Source organism: Mytilus edulis, chromosome 11 (assembly GCF_963676685.1).
Source record: "Mytilus edulis chromosome 11, xbMytEdul2.2, whole genome shotgun sequence".
Lineage (NCBI taxonomy): Eukaryota > Metazoa > Mollusca > Bivalvia > Mytilida > Mytilidae > Mytilus > Mytilus edulis.
This window is the reverse complement of record NC_092354.1, coordinates 3,742,033-3,760,093: the sequence shown is the minus strand read 5'-3', so window position 1 is coordinate 3,760,093 and position 18,061 is coordinate 3,742,033. Positions and strand designations below refer to the sequence as shown.

Genomic DNA, 18,061 nt, shown 5'->3' with positions numbered 1-18,061 from the left:
ATGAGAAGGATTTATCACGTAGGTATTTTGAAGGTGTTGCTTTGCTTGAACCAAAACTGAACACATTTATAAAGACAAAACATAGCATTTGATATATTGTAGTTTGTCCGTCCATCCATTAACATTTCAGACAATTTTTTTTTTTTTAATCAGTTCTTACTTTAACGCACGTTTTAATTGAAGGAATAAAGCTTCTTTTTGATTTATATAATTTTCAAATGATGCAATTCCAGATTTACAGAACTTTGTTAACTACATAATTTCAGTATGATTGAATCTGTTTTGAAGGACATGCATCGTAAGAAACCCACTTATCCGCATCTCCATTTATTGCATTGAGTTAAACATTTCTATATAATGTAACCTTCTTAGAACTGATTGAAATTAGTCCTAGTTTATATTATGTATTTCATTAACATCAAAATCTGGAAAAATGAGGATTTTTTTAGTTTTCAGTTTTGACTTCTTTAGAAAACTAATTTTGAAAATAAATCTTAGGAAATGTGGACTACTTTTCAACAATACTACCTGGCTTTAAATGTCTGTTGTAAGGTCCCGGGACACAGTTATCATCGTTTGATTTTCCTTGTCTACAAATAGTGACCCTCATGTGACAGTGTATAACTTGCAATTTTTTTTTCTTACACCATCCAGATTTATTTCTTTATATTTTATGCCTAAAAAAGTAAGTAGAAGAATGGAATTACTTGTCAAATTGGGACAGGAATTTGTATACGACCGCACACATTTTTTTGAGGTTCATATAATGCTAGTATGTCGTTGTCGTTCGACGACACATTTGGTTTCCGGACAATAACTTTAGTTGAAGTGAATGGATCTCTATGAAATTTTACAAGAAGATTCAATACCACAAAAGGAAGGATAATTTTGGGGGTTGTGGTACCAATAGTTAAGGAAATAGGGGTAAAAAAGGGACAAAAAACCAAGCATGTTTGTAGTTTCAGGAGAATAACTTGTGTGTTAGTGTACTGTTCTCTCTGTCATTGTACTATAAGGTTCCATATCACATCATTTTGGATAGAGCAGGTGTGATTTTTTAATTTGCATTTTTAAAAGAAATGCACTACGGAGTAACTGTGTTCTCGGCCATAAATGATAATTAAAAAAAAACAAGATAGTGATTAGAACAAACACAAAATCCTAGGGCTGTTCCATAAAATCTTACACAGGACTGCAACTTGAACTTGCCATTATTTTGGTGGTGTGAAATATTAGTTTGTATACGTTTTAATTGTATGCAGGTCTTAAGCATTGTTACCTTTTTTATACGACCGCAAAATTTGAAAAAATTTTCGTCGTATATTGCTATCACGTTGGCGTCGTCGGCGTCCGAATACTTTTAATTTTCGCACTCTAACTTGAGTAAAAGTGAATAGAAATCTATGAAATTTTAACACAAGGTTTATGACCACAAAAGGAAGGTTGGGATTGATTTTGGGAGTTTTGGTCCCAACAGTGTAGGAATTAGGGGCAAAAAAAGGGCCCAAATTAGCATTTTTCTTGGTTTTCGCACTATAACTTTAGTTTAAGTAAATAGAAATCTATGACATTTTGACACAAGGTTTATGACCACAAAAGAAAGGTTGGGATTGATTTAATGAGTTTTGGTTCCAACAGTGTAGGAATTAGGGGCAAAAAAAGGGCCCAAATTAGCATTTTTCTTGGTTTTCGCACAATAACTTTAGTTTAAGTAAATAGAAATCAATGAAATTTAAACACAATGTTTATGACCACAATAGGAAGGTTGGTATTGATTTTGGGAGTTTAAGTCCCAACAGTTTAGGAATTAGGGGCCAAAAAGGGACCCAAATAAGCATTTTTCTTGGTTTTCGCACCATAACTTTAGTATACATTTTGTAAGTAAATAGAAATCTATGAAATTTAAACACAAGGTTTATGACCATAAAAGGAAGGTTGGTATTGATTTTGAGAGTTTTGGTCCCAACAGTTTAGGAATAAAGGGCCCAAAGGGTCCAAAATTAAACTTTGTTTGATTTCATCAAAAATTGAATAATTGGGGTTCTTTGATATGCCGAATCTAACTGTGTATGTAGATTCTTAATTTTTGGTCCCGTTTTAAAATTGGTCTACATTAAGGTCCAAAGGGTCCAAAATTAAACTTAGTTTGATTTTAACAAAAATTGAATCCTTGGGGTTCTTTGATATGCTGAATCTAAAAATGTACTTAGATTTTTGATTATTGGCCCAGTTTTCAAGTTGGTCCAAATCAGGATCCAAAATTAAACTTTGTTTGATTTCATCAAAAATTGAATAATTGGGGTTGTTTGATATGCCAAATCTAACTGTGTATATGTAGATTCTTAATTTTTGGTCCAAATCAGGATCCAAAATTATTATATTAAGTATTGTGCAATAGCAAGAAATTTTCAATTGCACAGTATTCAGCAATAGCAAGAAATCTTCAATTGCACAGTATTTTGCAATAGCAAGAAATCTTCAATTGCACAGTATTGTGCAATAGCAAATATTTTCAATTGCACAGTATTGCACAATAGCAAGAAATATCTAATTGCACAATATTGTGCAATAGCAAGAAATTCCAATTGGATTTCAATTGGAGTTATCTTTCTTTGTCCATAATAGTAGTTGAATCAACTTAAATCCTTGTTTTATACAATATTCACTTTTACTACCAACTGATAGATTAAAACAATCTTTACCATTCAGTGATAACAAGCACTTTTTTTACATTTTAATATTTTATGATGTATTTAAATGAGTAGTTATTGTTGCAAACTTCATTAGAAATTTGAATTGAGATCAGTTTTGAAATAAGGGAAAGGGGGATGTTAAATAAAAATTGGGGGGTCAATTTTTTTCATTTCAGATTTCATAAATAAAAAGATTTCTTCAAACATTTTTTTGAGAGGATTAATATTCAACAGCATAGTGAATTGCTCAAAGGCAAACAAATTTTTTTAAGTTCATTAGACCACATTCATTCTGTGTCAGAAACCTATGCTGTGTCAACTATTTAATCACAATCCAAATTTAGAGCTGAATCCTGCTTGAATGTCAATGAATGTTGTGTCCATACTTGCCCCAACTGTTCAGGGTTCAACCTCTGCGGTCGTATAAAGCTGCACCCTGCGGAGCATCTGGTTGTAATATGCCCTTCTTTAACTATGTGTTAATGAAATAGTCTGAAGAACAAATATAGAATAAACATATACACTGAAACAGTTGTCACTTTTTGACAGAGAATCCAACTTAAACATTGTTAAAGGAAGACTATTATCATGCAGCTGTTTAAATAAATCAGGTTCATAAAGTATTGATACTTTATCAACCTCATTTATCAGCAATTCATCCAGTTTTTTTTTAAATAAGGGGTTAACAAGACAAAAGACAATGAAAAACTTTTAAAAGTGTAGTATCACAAATATGAAAAATGCAGAATGTATATACTTGTTTATACTTTTTTTATGACAGATTTTTTTTTTGATGTAGTATTCTTGCAATATTGGGTCAATTCCATCCTGACGTATTGTAAGGTTGTATATGCAGGCATTCCAAAGATCTTGTTTGTTGCAACTCACAAAGACAAAGTACCAACGGTGAGTGATCTAATGTTAGATATATAGTAGTAAGTCATTGCCATTTGAAACACTGCTTCATAAGAGCTCTAATGCTTACATAATGATGATATGCCGATATGTCTTTACTAGACCAAACTTCGTGTAAAGCTACACTTTTGAAAGAACAAGATCCTAATTGATTGGTGGGTAATAGACTTAAGATCAGATTACAGGGCCTATAACTAGAGTAGAATATATGAAGAACCACTTATAGATAAGAAAATGATATTTGGTTTGCATTTGTATTAATATTCAATTTGATACATCTCAGTGTCATGGAAATTCTTTGCCGTGTCACTCTCTGTCATGATCTATTGACTTTAAACAATTGCTCAGTTTAAATGTTAAAGTTTGTATTTAAGTCAGTTTTAGTTCAACACATATGTTGACAATATGAAAGTTAAGCATTTAGTGGGTACTGCACCAGATGAAGGTCTTAACAATAAATGTATCTTCAGTGATGTTAGAGGCCAAACTATTTGAAATTCCAAAACGTAATACAAATGTTGAGGAGTTGGTCAAATCAAAAATCGGGACAGGGAATGCGTGGGGACAATTCATGCTAATTTTTTATCAACAAAAAATTTAACTTAAACAATATTCATATGTTCATGCAAATACAATCTCGACCTGTTTTAGATTGATTGCCAAATTATTAAATGGGACTCATTTTGTTAACTTGTATTTCTTTACTAGGTAGGTAAAGTGAATTACCAAACAAAAATATCAATAGCAAGTTTTTCTTTCAAAATACACTTTTCATTTTATTTCCCTTGGAATGTAAGATTTAATAACTAATAACAGTTGCAGTCTGTTATCTTTGAAAGTATAAGATCTAGGTTAAAAGTGTAAAATTAAGAGAAAATGTATGTAACGTGAAAATTTGAGATAAATCTAATTGTAGAACGCGTTATGAATGATGGTGAAATCAACTTAGCAGTCCTGTTGGATTTTAAGAAAGCTTTTGATGTAGTAGATCATGATATTCTCTGTAAAAAATTGAAATTTATGGATTTTATAATACTGCTATTTCTTTTTTTAAAATCCTATTTGAATGAAATAACTCAACAAGTACAAATTGTTAATGCTCATTCTGAAAAACTTGATATCAAGTATGGTGTCCCCCAAGGCTCCATATTAGGCCCACTTCTGTTTATATAATATTACACATAAACGACCTTCCTTTTTATATGAAAAATTGTTATTGGAACGAAGCAAAGAGCAATGCCACATTACAATGAGAGTAGTTTAACTATTAACAATCAAGTGATACAATCTTCCACATGCGAAAGTCTTTTAGAAATTAAGATTGACCCTTCCCTCACATGGACAAACCAAATTGATGTGATCTGCTCAAAATTATATCATCTAGACTATATCTACTATTAAAAATTATTCTATATTGGTTTTATCTTGCCCCTTATTGATTATTGTTGTTAAGTCAGTGGCGGATGCAGGAATTTTCGAAAGGGGGGGTGCTAGCCCAGGGCAAAGGGGGGGTGCAGGGGGGTGCAAACATATGTCCCGATTCAAATGCATTGATCGGCCAAAATAAAGGGGGGGTGCGGACCCCCGGAACCCCCCCTCTGGATCCGTCACTGTAAGTGTGGAGTAGTTGTAGCAATGAGGATATTAAAATTAAAAAAGAGAGCTGCTAGATTAATACTAGAAATCAACCCTTTCGCTCCTTCTTCGCCCTTATTCAAACACTTAAACTGGTTGACAGTTGAACAGAGAATAAAATATCACAAGTTTGTGATGACATTTAAGTGCATTAAAAATTATGCCCCATCATATCCAACTGACAAGTTTCATTATGTTTCAGACAGAAATACATACCCCTTGAGAAATGCTGTTCAAGGAAACCTCATACTCCCTAAACCAAAAACAAGAATTGTTCAAAATCTTGTTTACGTATTGGAGACCATTCTTGTGGAATAATTTGCCAATACCGTTAAGAAATATTACAAATGTTTATTCTTTCAAATACAACATTTATAACAGATCATTTATTGAAATCAACCTAGCTGTATAAATAACATTAAAAACTGATTATGTCATCATGTTTATTTATTCATCACATTTTATCAAGTTGTATTGAACATTATTATCATACTTGACTTTTTATACGAATGTATGCAATGTATATGTTTGCGTTTTGTTTGATTTTTCATGATGAGGGTCTCAGAGAAGATTAGCTAATTGTGTAACTCTCTTTAAATAAAGTATTGTTGTTGTTGTTATTCCACCATTGAAGATGCATTTAAATCACCAGGTGTGCGATACAGTATCTTTACAATGTATTATTCTGTCAACTTTTATATTTATCAGGAGAATATTGAGACCAGACGTGAAGAGCTTTACAGAGGAATTGAGGAGTTGTTTAAAGACCATGAGGGAAAACATCATCTGGTCCTTAGACCTCTAATATTCGTCAATGCCAAAGATCAAGCCGACCCAGAAATAGAAGTTCTGAAGAAAACATTAACAGAACTTACATTCAACCACCCATGCTGGGGTGAAAGAATGCCCAATGCTTGTGTTCCACTAGAGTTAGAGATCGCTGAACTAGTGGCAGAAGGAAAACAAATAATGTCATTGGCTGAAGTTAAAGAATTAAATGCTATCAGCGAGGTGTCTGTCCTGTCCCCTGAGCAGTTGACTGATTTCCTACATTTTCATCATTCTCTGGGGAAGATTGTTTATTTCGATACCCCCCAGCTGAGAGATAATGTAATGATCAACCCTCTTCTTATGGTGGAAGTTATGAGATCTTTTATCACAGGTGTGTATGTATTTTCATTGTGTGGTGAATATATATATTGCAGGTACAAATGTTCCAATATCCAAAAAGTGTTTACCTACCTTTTATTAGAGCGTGACAGACTGTTTGATAATATCCTTTACTATAAATATTTGTGTTGGTATGTGAGAACTTTTATGTAATATGATTAGTAAAAAGATAAATCTTTTTTTTATCCAGTGTTGTGAAATGCATGCAATTTTTTAACAGATTTCTGAATGAAAATGTTGTTTTTTAATTGGTGATGTACGGCAGCAGGCAACCGACGAGTTTGAATTGTGTGGCGTCACTTTTATTATACTACAGTTATGTCCCTTTAAATTATAAATGGGAAAATTGCTGATTTTTTTGTTTCCGTTTTCTTACTTAAGGTTGCCTCAACCAGGGACTTTCTATACTAACGGGACTCGTCTTTATTGATTTTAACTGATTACTCAGCCGCCTGTTTAAAGCTACCACCCAACAATAAACTTAGTTCTGATATACAATGCTAGTATATATTTGCGTACTTCACAGTACATTGTAATTGTATAATTATTATTAGTTGTATATATAAAATCTGAATAAAAGCGATTTAAGATGACAACAAATATAAGATTTGAAAGAATGATGAATTATTTAACTGAGACGTATCGTTTTGAAGAACACCCCAGTTGTGTAAAATGGTTACCATATCACACAAGATGGCGGCCACTAAAAATTCAATGTACAAATTCCTCAAAGTTTAAAGATCAATAATTAAAAGACGAGAAATATTTTGAAAAACATGAAAAGCAGTTTGCAATGACAAAATGTATAAAATTTCATAAAAACGATTTTTTTTAAACTTAAACATATACTTGTAGTTTATTTGTAGTTATGTAAAAAACTTCGTAAATGTGAAATGATTTGCTATAAAGTCACGTGACATCAGCTACGGCCGAGATCAGTCTGATAATATGTATAGATATCGTTATAAGTGACAAGTCCCGTTAGTATAGAAAGTCCCTGCCTCAACCAAACTTTATGAATTCTATACAAAATGCTTATTACCACTAAACAAAAATCAAATTTGAATTTTGGTACCTTCCCTTTTACCATTCTAGAGTTATGCTTCTTACAAATGGAAACAATGGGGAATTTTTCGTTTCTGTTCTCTTTCTTAAGTTTACTTCATAAACATTTTATGAAACTTCAATATAATATATTTTTTTTCAAATTAAACTGAAACTGACATTTATTAAGTACAAAGTTATCGGTATAACTATAGAACTACATGGTGTCAAAATATAAAATATTTTTGAACAATGCTAAAAAACTTTGAGAATACAAGTAGTTCTATCTTGTTATTAGTTGGTTACCAACACAATTATGTTTTGAGACAATGTGTGAGTTGGTTACCAACACAATTATGTTTTGAGACAATTTGTACTTGTTATATATATTTAAACTGAAACTCTTATACTAAGCTTTTTTTATAGAAGGTGAATGTAGACGTGGTTAGTGTGACATTCAGTTTCACTAAACTAACATACATTATTGTTTAGGGACAAGCTGATGCACCCCTAGGGTTGCGAGTTTTTTTTCGATGTGTTGGTGTCCTTTGACTGTTTTCTACATGTTGGTGAGGTAGTTGTCTCTTTAGCGCATTCCATGTTTTTATTTTCAATTTTGTTGCAGGATCAATGCATTTTGACCACAAATGAAACACAATTGCAAAATGGTATAAGTGCCCATATTGATGCCTAGTGTTATAAATTATTCATTGGTTCCCATTTTTGTCGAGCTTTCGACTTTAGTCGAAAAAGCGAGACTAAGCGATCCTACATTCCGTTGCGTCGTCGGCGGCGGTGGCATCCACAAATATTCACTCTTTGGTTAAAGTTTTTGAAATTTTAATAACTTCCTTAAACCATACTGGATTTCTACCAAACTTGGACAGAAGCTTGTTTATGATCATAAGATAATATCCAGAAGTAAATTTTGTGAAAATAAAATTCCATTTTTTTCCGTATTTTACTTATAAATGGACTTCGTTTTTCTGCGGGAAAACATTACATACACTCTGTGGTTAAAGTTTTTAAAATTTAAATAACTTTCTTAAACTATCCTGGATTTCTACCAAACTTGTACAGAAGCTTATTTATGATCATAGGATAGTATCCAGAAGTAAATTTTGTGAAAATAAGATTCCATTTTTTCCGTATTTTACTTATAAATGCAGTTAGTTTTTTTGCGGTAAAACATTACATCACTCTGTGGTTGTAGTTTTTAAAATTTTAATAACTTTCTTAAACTATCCTTGGTTTGTACCAAACTTGGACAGAAGCTTGTTTATAATCATAAGATAGTATCCAGAAGTAAATTTTGTAAATGACAAATCCATTTTTACCATATCTTACTTTAAATTGACTTTTTTTCTTCCAGGAAACAACGCATTCACTCTGTGGTTGAATTTTAAAAAAATTGATAACTTTCTTATACTATTTTTTATTTGTACCAAACTAAGACAGAAGCTTGTTTATTATCAAAAGCTAGTATCTAGAATGAAATGTTGTTAATATTTTGTACCTGTGTATCTGTATTTACTTCTAAATGGACTTAGTTTTTCTTCCAGTTAACATTACATCCAGTCTGCAGTTAAAGTTTTTAAAACATTTATTAGATTCATAAACTATCCAGGATTTTTTACCAAACGTGGACAGAAGCTTCCTACTTACCAAATATGCTATCAAGCGGAATATTTTTATTGATTTTTCCCTCATTTTTGTTGATCCTGCAATTTACAGCAAAAGTAGGCGAGACACTGGGTTCCGCGGAACCCTTACAATTTTTTGAAATATTTGTCAATTTAAGATAAAACAAGTTTTATACACCAAAAATTAATTTAAATGAAACTTGTATTTTGATGGAAGATATCCTGGATAAATCAATTGTCTGAAAGTCAGCAGACATTTAGTCTTCATAATCATGAAATATCAACTATTAATAATTAGTTCTCCCATCATGTTGTAACTGCGTCACTTTCTATTTATATAAGGGAACACATTTCATCCGGAAATCTGAACCTCACATTTTAATAGAGCAGAAATTCCTGCTAAACTAAACCAATAGTTCCAAACGGTGAAGTTGAAAGTAATGTTTACAGACACCATCACGAGTTGGTTGACTGTTATGAAATATTCGTTTCACAGATGATAACGGATTATGTCGTATCTATGGCAATGTCAGTTTTTGAGTTTGAATGTCCCTCTGGTATATTTCGCCCCTATTTTATAATATCATATTTGTCTGTATGTCATTTTCTTTGTTAGCCATTGCAATGTCAGTTTTTGAGTTTAAATGTCCCTCTGGTATATTTCGCCCTATTTTATAATATTCTATTTGTTTGTTTCTCTTTTTCTTTTCTAGCCATGGCGATGTCAGTTTATGAATTTGAATGTCCCTCTGGTATATTTCATCCCTATTTTATAATATCATATTTGTTTGTTTGTGTTTTTCTTCGTTAGCCATGGCAATGTCAGTTTATGAGTATGAATGTCCCTCTGTTATATTTGGCCCCTATTTTATAATATCATATTTGTCTGTTTGTCTTTTTCTTTGTTAGCCATGGTAATGTCAGTTTATGAGTATGAATGTCCCTCTGTTATATTTGGCCCCTATTTTATAATATCATATTTGTCTGTTTGTCTTTTTCTTTGTTAGCCATGGCAATGTCAGTTTATGAGTATGAATGTCCCTCTGTTATATTTGGCCCCTATTTTATAATATCATATTTGTCTGTTTGTCTTTTTCTTTGTTAGCCATGGCAATGTCAGTTTATGAGTATGAATGTCCCTCTGTTATATTTGGCCCCTATTTTATAATATCATATTTGTCTGTTTGTCTTTTTCCTTTTTTAGCCATGGCAATGTCAGTTTATGAGTATGAATGTCCCTCTGTTATATTTGGCCCCTATTTTATAGTATCATATTTGTCTGTTTGTCTTTTTCTTTTTTAGCCATGGCAATGTCAGTTTATGAGTTTGAATGTCCCTCGGGTGTATTTCGCCCCTATTTTATAATATCAGATTGGTTTGTTTGTTTTTTTCTTTTTTAGTCATGGCAATGTCAGTTTATGAGTTTGAATGTTCCTCGGGTGTATTTCGCCCCTATTTTATAATATCATATTTGTCTGTTTGTCTTTTTCTTTTTTAGCCATGGCATTGTCAGTTTATGAGTTTGAATGTCCCTCTTGTATATTTCGCCCCTATTTTATTATATCATATTTGTCTGTTTGTATTTTTCCTTTTTAGCCTTGGAGATGTCAGTTTATGAGTTTTATTGTCCCTCTGGTATTTTTTTGCCCTATTTTATGATATCATATTTGTCTGTTTTTCTTTTTCTTTTTTAGCCATGACGATGTCAGTTTATGAGTTTCAATGTCCCTCTGGTATATTTCGCTCCTGTTTTATAATATCATATTTGTCTGTTTGTCTTTTTTTCCTTTTGAGCCATAGCGATGTCAGTTTATGTGTTTGAATGTTCCTCGGGTATATTTCGCCCTATTTTATAATATCATATTTGTCTGTTTGTCTTTTTTCTTTTTTAACCATAGCGATGTCAGTTTATGAGTTTAAATGTCCCTCTGTTATATTTCGCCCCTATTTTATAAATATCATATTTGTCTGTTTGTCTTTTTCTTTTTTAGCCATGGCGATGTCAGTTTACGAGTTTTAATGTCCCTCTGTTATATTTCGCCCCTATTTTATAAATATCATATTTGTCTGTTTGTCTTTTTCTTTTTTAGCCATGGCGATGTCAGTTTATGAGTTTGAATATCCCTCTGGTATATCTCGCCCCTATTTTATAAATATCATATTTCATGTATTTGTCAAGGAAAAAAACCACATTCAGTGTGTTTAACATAATTGTCTTCTTTATATATACGATCACAGCTTGGGAACTTACCTCAAAATTAATAAATTACCCACGGAAAAGGATCACAGCTTGGGAACTTACCTCAAAACTAATAAATTACCCGCCGAAAAGGAATGTATTTAATCAAGGTAATCAAGGTAATAAACATTCAAAATATTTGTTTACTTCATGTACTTAGAATAAATAGTAACTGAGGAGTAAACTTTATGTGATAAAAGCTGGAAAATAAAAATATGAACGACAGTAATTGACTGACAAGATGTCATCATGGATGACTACCATGCATCATTCTTAGTGTTTCTTCTACAGATAACATGTACAAACCATGCTAACATTTGAAAACTCACAGTTTTCCCACATCACATGCAAGCCTTGTTTCAGATTATTTTCTTCCAAATGGGAAATGCTTCAACTTTGATCATCAAATCCCGTTATAACAGACTAGACAAAAACATAATGTGTTCTGGTACAAAAGACATTTAATTGAAATATATATTAGGATGAATTGTTTTTTCCAGTGATGATCTAAGTGAGCGATACAAATTGTTTTATCATGTAGCTTTTATAGACCGGTATTACCTCATAATATAAACTATATTTTAAGTCTGATAACATATTCTTTATTTCATTTTTATAGATGTTGCATTTTGGCCCAAAGAACATAAAACAAGGAAAACCTTTCAAAAGATGTCTGAAAATGGATTGATACAAAAAGTAGACCTCTACCAGATTTGGGAACAAGAAGAATTCCGTCAGATTTTACCTTTTAAAGAGTACATATTTGATATGCTGATACATCTAGATATCGTATCCGAACAACGGAGATATGATACAAAAACAGGAAGTCGTCTACCAATAGAAAACTTCTTTGTACCCTGTATGCTTACCCAAAGAAATGATACAGATTTCTTGACACAAGAATGTACACCAGAGAGGACACTTAGTTTGGCCTTTGTTTTCAAAGGAACCATCATACCTCCTGCCTTACCAAATCGTCTCATATGTGCATGTCTCAGTATGTGGACATTAAAACAATACCGTGGAAGAAAACTTATGTTTTCTGGGTTTGTTGGGTTATCAGTTGATAAAGAGCATGATATCGTTGTCTGTGTAGAAGGTAACAAGATCTTACTGTACCTAGTCCACAAACGCTCCAAGGGCCTGATAGTTCCTGAGATAGCCACTAGTGTCAGAGAATGTTTGCATTTAACATTGGAGAGGATTTCGGAATTTTATCAGTCCACTGTCCACGAAAAGGTCATCAGTCAACTACCATTTCACACTGAGTATTCCTGCTCAAGATTTATCTGTTACTTTCCAGAAGAAAGATTAGCTTTAAAAACTGATGAGTGCGTTTGTAACCATGGTGACGACATTACACTCAACTGGAAGGTTTGGAACCAGAAACAGGTTTGAATACTAGTATTGAATATGCAAGTTTTTTTTGTAATCACTTAATTTCACCTACCACAATAACAAATGAATAAAGAGATGTAGTTGAAGTTGAAACTTTGTACACAAGTTCCCTATGATCTTTCTACTTTTAATGCCAAATTAGAGTTTTGACCCAAATTTCACGGTCCACTGAACACAGAAAGTGATAATGCAGATGGAGCATATGTGTACTATGGACACATTGTTGTTTTCTTATTATAATATGTGACGAGATCACAAACAGGAAAGAAAATCTAATCTTTTTTTGGAAAGCAACCAATTAAAGTAAAATAGTAAATTTACGGTTGACTAACTTTTAATCCATTTAAATATATATGTACAATTTGTTAAAAAGGTATGGTTCTTTTTGCTCAACAGGAATTTCAAGACATAACTTACATTAAGTTTACCTTATTGAGTTTTATATCAACTCTAAGGTTAATCTGTTTGCAGTTAGCTAATAAGATATTTACAGAAAGATATGTCCATGTTAATCAATCGAATTCGGGTCATAGTTACTGTTAATAGATTAAATTGTTGTGTTTAGTATATGCTTTGTTATAACTAGTGTCTGTGCAGTTTATTGTGGATGTTGAATTTACAATTATATATTTGTTTTCCTTTAATAGAAACACATGAAACAAAAGCAGTGTGATCCAGATTGTACAGGTATAGTTATGTGTTTTGTATTTAACTTTGTGTTTTGTTATTGATAGAATAATACCAAAAGAGTTAATAACGAATTGACATGACCTCTCAGTGATAATTCCTTAACTGACTGAACTAAATAAACCATGAAGGTGTCAATGATATAACATATGAGAATTATTGGATTTCAATGCTCTTGGGTTTCGTAATAAACTTCTTTTACTATTTAACTGTTGATTTCATTAGACACTAAATTATACCAAGTTTAATTCCCCATTCACAGGTCAGTTACATCTTTTGATTGAACAGTGAGGGTTTTTTTTTACAAAAAAAAGGAACGATAGAAACAAAGTTCCTGTTTTTCGTCATCAAACATCGAATTTGTGAAGAACTTCCTGCTATGATTCCAACCAAAAATACTTTGAAGATGACATCAAACTGCTCATATGATCTTAAAAAGAAATACACTGAAAATAACATAAACATTCTGAAAATATACATTGAAACAATGACCCCAGAGGCTAACTATGGCAAGGAATCAATAACACTTATATTTAAACAGATGTCCAATTGGTTCTTAGTATGCATCACCGGATTTTCATTGCAGATGATGCATAATACATTAGAGGGAAATTGAATGAAATTTGTTTTCTCGTTAAAAAACAGTTCTATATATGAACTAAATATCTGCTTTAAATAAATTAGAGACAATTGATGATTACTGGTGTTGAACTTTTGGAACAAATCAAATCATAAGAAAATCTCTGGAGCTAAAAGTGGAACGATACCAGATGTCAAAAAAGAAAGCATTACCTACTGTTCTTACAAATTACACCCATCAAATGTGCATTTAGTTAAAATTTCACAATAAGATAAGAAGCTATCGGTAAATTATAGTTCAGAAGACATTTTGTATCTTAATATGCAATTCCATAAACAACAAGTCTTCTGTTGGTTTTCTTTTTTTTTGTATCACAGACACATCATGCATATCAACCAATTTCTATAGGCGACTTAAACTTTGTAATTTGAGAAAGATTAATAGTACATGTACCAGAAATGTCAGAGAGATGTATCATTAAATATCATGTGTAGCGGGCTAAGTATACAGCGTTCTATTACAATTTATGAACAGTTGCGTTATTCAGTATAAGTATAATATTTTCATCTACTTTCATTTGATATCAAAACTCAGTTTTTATGAATAATGTAAATAAATAAGTCGTATACTGAGAAGATCATTTGACTGCTAGATACAAATTATTGTCAAGTTTACCAATTTCCTATATATTTGGGTTTATGTTCAAGTTTTGTCAATATAATGCGGCTGTTAAAAACTGTCAATTTAATGGGAGGTTTATCTTGCTATAAAAACAAGTTTAACGATTTTCTTAGGAAATATGATAGTTATCCTTGTATAAATAGGTTATATGTTGTTTAAGCTGTATGTTGATGTAATGTGCGTGTAAAAATTTATCATATGTATTTTTTATATATTAATTTAAGGTTTGAGTGAAGATGCATTATCTCAGATTCCAAGTAACACAGAGTTGCTTCGTTTGTCTGTTAATTGTGACAAACACATGATACATGATTTAGCTATTCATCTTGACATGGAAGAAACAGAATGGGGTGATATGGTAGAGAATTACCCAAGAAATACACAGATGGTCAAGTTTTTAACACTTATTGATTTGAGAGAGAACAATGGCATACGTTTTGGAGATTTGGCCAAAGGCTTAATTGAAATGAAAATAACAACACATACCTTATGTATGGTAAGCTATGTATGATACTGGTAAATTAATCCTTTTCTTCATGTTTTTCTTCTGTTTTTAGCTCACCTGGCCCGAAGGGCTAAGCAACATTTTCTCATCGCTTGGCGTCCGTCATCGTCCGTCGTCGTTAATTTTTTTAAAAATATCCTCCTCTGAAACTGCTTGGCCAAACTTAACCAAACTTGGCCACAATCATCATTGGGGTATCTAGTTTAAGAAATGTGTCCGATGACCAAGATGGCTGCCATGGCTAAAAATAGAACATAGGGGTAAAATGCAGTTTTGGCTTATAACTTAAAAACCAAAGCATTGAGAGCAAATCTGACAGGAAGTTAAATTGTTGATGAGGTCAAATCTATCTGCCCTTGAATTTTCAGATGAATCGGATAACCGGTTGTTAAGATGCTGCCTCTGAATTGGTAATTTTAAAGAAATTTTGCTGTTTTTGTTTATTATCTAGAATAATATTATAGATAGAAATAAACTGTAAACAGCAATAATGTACAGCACGGTGTAAACAGCAATAATGTACAGCAAAGTGTAAACAGCAATAATGTACATCAAAGTAAGACCTAAAAATAAGTCAACATGACCAAAATAGTCAATTCACCCCCTAAGGAGTTATTACCCTTCATAGTCATGATAGTCAATATTTAACAATTTTCATAAAATTTGTCGATTTTCACTAACATTTTCCACTGATACTACTTGGCCAAGTTAAATATAGATAGTGATAATTGGAAGCAGCAAGAATGTTTAGTAAAGTAAGATCTACAAACACATCACCATCACCAAAACACAATTTTGTCATGAATCCATCTGTGTCCTTTGTTTCATATTCACATAGACCAAGGTGAGCGACACAAGCTCTTTAGAGCCTCTAGTTTTGTACGGCAGATTTTTTGGAGCCAATGGAACCAATTTTACTGATAGCTCACTATAACGAGGAACACAAAATTTCGGTTGCAGTTGGGTTTCAAAACATAAAATATGGCTGCCGTTACCATGGAAACGGAACAAATGTGAAAAATCCAGTTTTTGATTTTGGTGAATAATTTGGAGATGCTTAAACTCAGAATCATTATATTTTAATACAATGTAGGTGCCAGCCATATACTGGTTTTTGATGATTGCAGCATTCAGTGGAACTACTTTGTTGCCATGGAAACTACACCAAAAATTTCAAAAATATCAAAATGCTCAATTTTTTTTTGAAACTTCATAGTAACGATAGCCACATCGGTAGATGTGGAATTTGGCGTTTAAATTTTCAAAATGTTGTCATTGTTTTTATATGAACACCAAGTTATTTATTCATTAAGCCTTCCAAAGATTTGAGTTCAAGCCATTAATATCAAAAATGAGTTTAAACCCATGGCTGATGTTCTAAATACATCACTAATTCATTTTAAAACATTTTTCAACCTTTGGAACATATATGTTGTGATGTTTGCTAAGTATATTGTTAAATAAGATTTTGTGTAGCATAGGGAAATTTAGAAAGGATATCAGAATTATTCTTCCTGAAAATAGCTCAGATGTTTCAAGTTTACATCTTTATATTTACACTGATCTACTCATTTTTATATACTGTAAATTCAGAAATTATTGCGAGGTTTTTATTAATGCGAATAATGCGAGCGTCGGACGATCGCAATAATTAAACCTCGCATTCTTACTTTCATTTTTCCAATGTCAATTTGTGATTGATTTATCTCCCTTTGTTCAGTGGTGTGATGTGTTTAACCTTTCACCTGGGGCATTTAAGGGTAATATGTTTTTACAACTTATTTCGGCTAACCTGTGTAATCAGTGAAGCCAGGTGACATTTTTATAACACTTCGACTTTTAATTGGTAATGTGTCTGTAACATGTTTATGATTGAACAATACTGCCGGGAACTTTTATGAATGGGATACTAGTACTAGTAATTACTTTTGAATGCTGTTCGATTATTATATAAAGTGACAAATTACGATGTTATTTTATTTTGTTAATATTGTTTGTAATTGTTCAGTGGAGCATGTGTATTTTCAGTATAAATAAACCTTTTGAAACTTAGAAATAAAAACAAGTTATATAATACAATTTATTACAATAAATAAATAATAAATAACAAAATAACAAAGATCATCAGAAGATAATATTGTTCATAAAGCACAAGCTACTATTGTTCATTGAGCACAAGTTCAACACTACATGTAGTTCATTAAAAATACAATTTAACACTTTATACAGTCACTTATACCAGACTTTTTCCAACCTAGCAAGATAATGTCTTTCTTTGACTTCAAGTCGTGGAACACTTTACTCAACCACTTAGCATGTAACGGCTTGAGAACAGAAAGTCTTAAGTCAACCTTGTTGATGGTGGATGAATCTTTAAGATCTTCAGCAACCATATCTGCGTACCAGTTCGTGAATTCGTTTTTCATGGCAGCTTTGAGCTCACCATTCACGCTGAGATCCATTGGCTGAAGTTCCCCAGTACAACCCGCGGGTACGAAAACATGTTGAATTCGAGCTTTAGACAAAGCATCTAGGACTTCTTGACACCTGTGTGCACGGAAAACATCAAATATGGCAATTGACTGCTGTCGTATCGGCAGGTTTAACTCTTCTTTAACTTTGTCGGTATACGGCACAAGGACAGTCTCAATGTATCGCACCATGCTCTGTTCATTACTCCAGTGGCTCTCTGTGTGGAAAACGTCCCAGTCGGAGGGAAACGGATATTTAGTATGGCACTGGTCTGTTTTACCTTGGTATAAAATCTGAGGTGGTAAGAGGCAACCATCTGATGTGCTACCTAGTAAACCTGTTATCTCACGTTTATCTTCTAAACCGATGATATCAACTTGCTTTGAGCCCTCCATCTCT

The 18,061-nt window shown here is 32.3% G+C and overlaps 1 protein-coding gene across 1 annotated transcript in view; it reads left to right on the top strand.

The window, feature by feature from the left end:
- The window catches only part of LOC139493905 (uncharacterized), an 81,442-nt gene that overhangs the window by 45,597 nt on the left and 17,784 nt on the right, over nucleotides 1–18,061 (top strand). The window contains exons 7-11 of the mRNA XM_071282066.1: nucleotides 3,493–3,599; nucleotides 5,952–6,405; nucleotides 11,959–12,731; nucleotides 13,385–13,424; nucleotides 14,910–15,181. Coding sequence (XP_071138167.1) covers nucleotides 3,493–3,599; nucleotides 5,952–6,405; nucleotides 11,959–12,731; nucleotides 13,385–13,424; nucleotides 14,910–15,181 — 1,646 coding nt within the window. The remainder of the gene's footprint in view (nucleotides 1–3,492; nucleotides 3,600–5,951; nucleotides 6,406–11,958; nucleotides 12,732–13,384; nucleotides 13,425–14,909; nucleotides 15,182–18,061) is intronic.